The 6731-nt window shown below is 48.5% G+C and overlaps 2 protein-coding genes across 2 annotated transcripts; one reads left to right on the forward strand and one right to left on the reverse strand.

Moving 5' to 3' along the window:
* Positions 1-2094: 2094 nt before the first annotated feature.
* Positions 2095-3504, reverse strand: PtrM4_145320 (uncharacterized protein; the record flags this gene model as incomplete). The annotated part of the gene is made up of 2 exons (XM_001938973.1): positions 2095-3357; positions 3415-3504. The coding sequence occupies 2 exons, from the start codon at positions 3502-3504 to the stop codon at positions 2095-2097; spliced, it is 1353 nt and encodes a 450-aa protein (XP_001939008.1).
* Positions 3505-3716: 212 nt separating this feature from the next.
* Positions 3717-4308, forward strand: PtrM4_145330 (SpoVK, ATPase AAA+ class; the record flags this gene model as incomplete). The annotated part of the gene is made up of 2 exons (XM_001938972.2): positions 3717-3870; positions 3920-4308. 2 exons carry the CDS (start codon positions 3717-3719, stop codon positions 4306-4308), a joined length of 543 nt encoding a protein of 180 aa, XP_001939007.2.
* Positions 4309-6731: the final 2423 nt, after the last annotated feature.

Here is a 6731-nt window from a genome sequence, read left to right on the forward strand (position 1 = left end):
TTAACCTAACTGTCTGTGACTGCCGTGCAATCACTGATCAGTGTTGGAAGGCCTTGTACGATCGTACGGTGAATAACAGTAGCTAAGGTAATCTTGTGTATTGGTATTCTGGTGTATGATGATTCTACGAATGTGGGGGCTACGAAGGTATACATAGCGTTGGGTCCGAGTTGGGCCGAAGTAGGATCGAGGCGGTACATTGGGCCTTATTAGGCGACACACCGTGTGTATGCCGACAGCTCGTGAAAATGTTTGTATATGTGTGATTCATAGGGCTTTAGACACGTATTTCTTTTGTTTCTTAAAAGAAATAGGCCGCAAATTCATAATGCTAGGGGAGAAAGCCAGGAACATATAAAAGCCACTCTCCCACCGCCCTCAACCTGCTATTCTATACCTCAAAGTTGAGGATGCTTTCTTCCATCATCCCCACTCTTCTCTGCTGTACTCTTAAAATGTCCCTGTTCTTCAAAAATCTGCTAGAACCCATAATGTTTTCCCTCGCCAGCAGGCGTTTTCCTCAAGCAAAATTCGATACTTCATCGCTTTGATGGACTTCTGGAGGTGGCGGGGGTGTATAAAAACGAAGTCGCTGAAATGAGTTTGAAACTGCCGGAGAGGTATCTAAAAACGCAGCATTGGTAGTCATGGGAGTGTTGTAGGGCAGGCGAAGAGTGAGAATAAATCTTCTGGTCTATTTGAAACGTGGGCGTGATCCGGATTCCCTCATTGCAAGTGTGACGTATTTTGTTTCTGTGAGGTTTACTGCGGGAGAATTGATCACATCCAGTCTAGGGGTTCTCTTCGATCGCAAATCTGCTGCGTCGATGTAATCATTTGAGGACTTTTGGATGCGGTAGTTTTGGGGAGGTGCCTCGGGTCGATGATCACATCCAAAGGCAGGCGAACAAGCCAACCCAGAAATTGTAGTAGACAGACGTATAAAGTGAGCGAGTCATGCTAATCTAATCATCTATCACTCTGTCCGCCTTTCAACCAACTAAGATCTCTCAGTTTGCAGAAAGAACCGCTCTCACCTGAAAAGACTCAAGCACGATGATTGGTCAGCTACCAGTCCCAAGCAGACTAAGAACTGATTATAACCAGTCTAACCTGCGGCCCTTCCAAGTTCCATCCTCCACCACTATGGCTTCCACGACAAATCCTCCGCCAGTCCTCCTACCTTCACTGTCAGGAACATGAGCCCTCCGCCCATCGAGATTACGACTCTAGCCCGAATATGTCGTGTTGGAGATCTTGATGACGACCAATCTTTCCACGATGAACTAGAGTCATTTGAGCGAAAAGGACATCGTTCGGTTGAGCTTTGGCCTGTCCTTTTCTCCGCAGTCCGTCATGCACGGCCCCAAATCATCAAGCTGTTGTTCTCTCGAGGATTGGCAATGAATCAAATGTACATCAAACAAGCCATACAGACCCGATCAAGAGACGTGTTTCAGGCGTTTATTGATAGCGGGTGGGATGTGAATGAACCTTGGGTAAACTTCCACCCACCAGTGCTTGCGTACGTCAGATAAGTATCTTTGAATCATCAAGACACAGGGAGCTGATGCGCGCTAGCTGTTTCGTGGATGATATTGACTTCATGCAGCGGTTCTTTGATCGAGGAGCAGACCCCGACGTCCAATGCTTTCTAGATGTCACACCATTATCCTTTGCCGTTCGTAGCGCTGAAATCCCAGTTATCAATCTCTTGCTTGACCGAGGTAGCATCCACAAGGGACAGTTGTTCCATCATGCCGTGGAGCGAAGTGAGAATGTGATTGAGGTTTTGCGGATGATGATCGCTAGGGGAGCATCTATCAACGAGGTTCAATACTCGCGACACCTGCAGTCTTGGGGACATGAGCATTTCAAGGGATTGGGGACGACGTTGCATAGAGCGGTTGAGTTAGGGGAGAGAAATATGGTTGAGTTTCTACTGCGGATCGAGATTTAAAGGATACGAGGGGTCGGACGCCATTGGATGTTGCGAGGGAGGTGGGTGATGAGGAGCTTGTACGCTTGCTTGAGCCGGTCTGAGGTATCAGCGCATCGATACCTTCCATCTCAAGTGTCCCCTGCAAATTGTTCTCAAAACTTCGGCTTCTGCAGTTTCCAGATCTTTGTATTGAAGTTTGTTCGGCGGGCCATATGCCGCATTCGCGGTGGTGGAGAAGTAGGGGTTTGTAGTGATGTTACTAGTAACTTGCCGTCAATTGACGTTGCAATAGGCGACTTTAGTGCGTTGCGATATACCACAAATAGCACTCTTAATCTATTGCCCACATTCTCAGACTTTTCCACAGCTCTTTGCAGCAGCTTGAGTAGGTGCTCTGCCCATTCTGGATCATGTCGATGCGATTTGTAAATGTCTCGAGATTCAATCACGATGAAGGCATCTGGGATCTGCTGAAAGAGTAGGCAGATTAGATCGATCCATTCGCTGTCCGTATGGGAACTCTGAATCTTCTCGAGATTGAGCTGTTCGGCAAATTTAGCGAAGAGTCCGGGAGTGTATCGCAAAGCCTGATGGACAAGACTTTTGAAGACGTCAGACATGAGTGTTGCCCGATCTGAGCTTCGTGGTAGAGAGAGATTCCAGAAGATACGTTGACCATTACCCGAAAGGGTTTGAATGACTTCCGCTACCAGCTCTCTGGCTCTTTTCTTTGCATCAAAGCCTATGCGTACCACCAGAAGTGAAGAGTGATCTGTGAAAGCCCAAGTTTGCAATATTTTCTTTACTTTGGCGTCATCGCGGGAAGGCATATCTTGCGTCGGATCGCGACGAATGAACGACTGCGACTTCAGTAGAGCTTTTTCGGGCGACTGTTCTGGGGCCAGGAATCGGAGAACGTGGTCGAACTTCAGCTCCCAAGTGTTTCGCTTGATCTCGCCTATATCGACGCTCATGAACTCACTAAGAGCCTTGTGTGATGTTGACGTTTGCAGAATCTGATTCAAGCAGTCTTCTATTCTCTCATACCTCTTGAGTGCTTGATCATGCTTCAACGCCTGAATCGTGAGGATATCGCGGATATCAACTCGCGCTCCTGCGTTTGCGAGATCTTGAACATCTGCAGAGCGTGTCTTGATTTGTTCCACTAAGTCCTGATAATGGAGCTCGAACGGATTTTTGAGGCCGGAGAAAAACCGGCCTAAAGAGCTTCTGCTGTACCACCGAACGCAGAGATGCAGGAATCGTATGATGTAAGCGTAGAGTCGGGATAGCGCATCCCTCATGTAGTTGGTCTGGTATAGCTCGGCGCTCAATTTGGCTCTAGGGAGGACGTCTCCGATAGCGATGAAGGCTTTCGCAAGCTCTTGGACGAGAGTTGCACGTTCGATTACACCCTTTTTCCTGTTAATTTATTGTATTGGGGGGATCAGATGAGTATGCATGCCACGTACCATGAGCAAAATCTTTATAGCTCCCCAAGCAAGAGCAGTGTACTCCGGGTGGTGCTGTGCAAGGGTGTCCAGGACCTTTCCATAGTACATGACACGAGTAGACAGTTTCTCCAGCCATTCTCTTGCTCCTGCGTGTTCTTTCGACGCGTCTGTATATGTTTTCTCTAACTTTTGCACAGCAATGTGACACTCGAGGGTATGGAGGTTCAAATAGTAAGGAAAGCATTCTGGTTCACTCTTAAACAGGCTAATACAACCAGGCAAATCTGCGATACATGATTGACATGCATACCTACAAAAAGATGCACGAACAAGAGGAAGAGGACGATAATCTTCCCATCACCCGGGTTGAGCTGCTTACCGACCAGATGCACTCGAAAGCCTTACCAGCAGAGCCCTTTGTCCTCCTATTGCCAGCCAGGATACGCAGGTATGGATTCCACAATAAAAAGTGGAGTAAGTGTAAACTCTTAAGCTTGAGGATGTGTGCTGAAGATATACACAGGCTGGCTACTCGAGAAGCATATCTGTGAGATTGAGTGGAACAGAGACATATTCGAGAACCACCTAGTGCTCCCGGAGAATAAGAAAGACCTCATTCGAGCTTTGATCACCGTGCATGCTGGGAAGCAAAATGCCATCAGAACTGAGTTCATGGCGGGAAAAGGAGAGGGGCTCATAGTCTTGCTACATGGAGGGCCTGGCACCGGCAAAACTCTCACTGCCGAGAGCGTGGCAGAGCTTGCAAAACGACCACTTTATCGAGTTACTTGTGGCGACATCGGCACGGAACCTCAGGCCGTAGAGGAGTATCTAAGATCGGTCCTCTACATAGGAAGCACCTGGCGATGTGTCGTTCTACTCGACGAGGCTGATGTTTTCCTCGAAGAATGAACAAAGACGGACATGCAACGCAACGCACTCGTATCGGTGTTTTTGCGGGTACTGGAATACTACGACGGCATTCTTATTCTGACAACAAACCGTATTGGGACTTTTGACGAAGCCTTCAAATCTCGTATCCAACTGGCGCTCCACTACCCCCCGTTAGACGCTCAGGACCGAAAAGAAGTGTGGCGCAACTTTATGCAGTCACTCCAGAAGGCAGGGGAAGTTGCCGAATTCAGCAACATTGAAGAAAAGCTCGGAAAACTCAGCGATTACAAGATGAATGGGCGACAGATAAGAAATACAATCGACAATGCACGGCAGCTAGCCCTTTACGAGGGAAAAACCTTGGCATATAGCCACATTCACAAAGCTCTGCAGGTTGTGGTTGATTTCGAAAGTTATGTAAGGGAAGTACACGAGGTTGATGATGAAGTGCGTGCAAGAGACAGTGGTACACGCTAGGAGAATGCATGGAGTTTCTTTACCGGGCAGTCACGCAAATTGTCTTAACAGGAGTTCGCTGTCTTTCATTTGGTATATATCGGTAATAAACGAAGTCCATTCTTACTGAGCTGCTCTCTTCGACCCCTGACACTAAGTATCCGTACATGAACGGAAAAATTGTGGCAAGGGCTGAGTAGACTAACTTCGGAAAGTTCGATCAGTACAAAGGCAATCAGACGAGGCGGTTAGGCGAGCAATAGGTATTTAAAAACTGGTAGTTACTTCATACCCGACTACACCTCAAATTCGCTGCTCGTTCGTCAGTATGGAAGTCTCATATCCGACTCAGAATTCAATATTTTATGATACTGTACCCAGAGACCGCTCACTAGATCAACAAGGCAAAGAAGCGGAATGAAATAACACTCTTGGCACCCTCGCAACACCCCCCAAACTTCGTGATTGGGTCACTCTAGGCGGCGTATTGTAGCACAGTGGCGTGTTAGTACCCGGCATATTGGATACTTTACCCTACAGTACCTAGGTGTCACATGGGCGCCTGTAATCTCATCCAAGGTTTCCCTTCGATTGACTTCCCAGCATAGCGTCTACAGCCTCACCGGCTCGCGCACACATCTCCGCCAGAGTTCCGATTTACTTTCCGCCGTCGGGTGACGATACGAGTTAGTGAAGATAGAGTTTTGAGTGATTTACTCTCTAGCGCCTATGCCGATGGACGTCCTGCAGGCGTACACCTGAAATGTTAAAAAGCGGAACTTCAACAATCACGCGCGCGAGAACGGGTGACTGACTGGAGATTACAGAAGTCAATTGGGATTGACTTTGATTGACTAGAAAAACCTTAATCCTTCCAATGACCAGGTGAGACAGCATGTCCGATATCTGCCTCCTGGGTATATTAGAGATTGAATATTAAGGCACACCGTCTATATCACAGAAGCCCTTGTTGATATGGAAAATCTCTGGTCGGGATAATGACGTCGTCGAACGCCTTGTTGAGCCTCCGATGACATTCACTTAGCGGGCGGGCGGGCAACGGGCCAAACGGAGATTTTCACGGTAAATTCGTTTATCTCACCGTACGGTTACGGAACGGATTAGGCCGGTTGCAGAGCACATATCTTCGGCCGAAAGGGAAGAGTTGCTTGTTTTGGTCACCAGTCTGCTGTCGGTTGCTCTCTCCACCTGCCCCGAGATGAATGTGTAGCGTTGTTCATGCAGCGGGGAGGGTCCTCCTAGTACCGTCGGCCTAGACCGCATCCGAGCAACGGATCCCAAACACAGCACGACCTGCGACTCAGCAACACATGACATTGTAAACTCGCACGCGCGTGAGTCGCGTAAAGTCGCGTCTGAAAGATCGTCTTTGTTGTCCGGATATTTCGGCAGCTGAGACAAACGTCTCAGGAACTTCTTCCCGGCTTTCTGGCCGTGGGACACAGAACGCTGTGCCGATCAAACCATCATACCCCTTCAACAGTCTCAGTCCTTTCGAATGTTCGGCGCATTAGCAGACTCTGGACTAAACTCGAGCCTTGGGGACAGCGCTTGGCAAGGGTTGCCACGCTAATCATTCACGACATTTTAGTGCCGCCTTCCATGGTTACTGCTTTGGGGAACTTGTGCGCTTGCAAGAACCCCTTGGTTGCATGGGGCTTTGCTCTAGGCCGCGCAGCTTCTCTCAGGCCCGGATGCGGACCATTCTTCAGGAAGGTGGGATTGGGCATCTTCACCGGCAGGCACGTCGATGATAGCGATGCGCGTCCCAGGCAACGCGCAAATCAGTACGGGAAGACGGCTTGTCGGCAGTCAGCATGTGGGTTGATGTCAGACCGGTATCAAATACGGATGATACGATGCTTTGAGTTTATAGGAAAACATGGTGTTTTGATCAAACTTGACTGCTGACAACCTTCACAATCCATTTGTGGTAACTATAGCATCCTGTCCGGCACCTGTCG

The sequence above is a fragment of the Pyrenophora tritici-repentis genome, chromosome 9 (genome assembly GCF_003171515.1).
Source record: "Pyrenophora tritici-repentis strain M4 chromosome 9, whole genome shotgun sequence".
Classification (NCBI taxonomy): Eukaryota; Fungi; Ascomycota; class Dothideomycetes; order Pleosporales; family Pleosporaceae; genus Pyrenophora; species Pyrenophora tritici-repentis.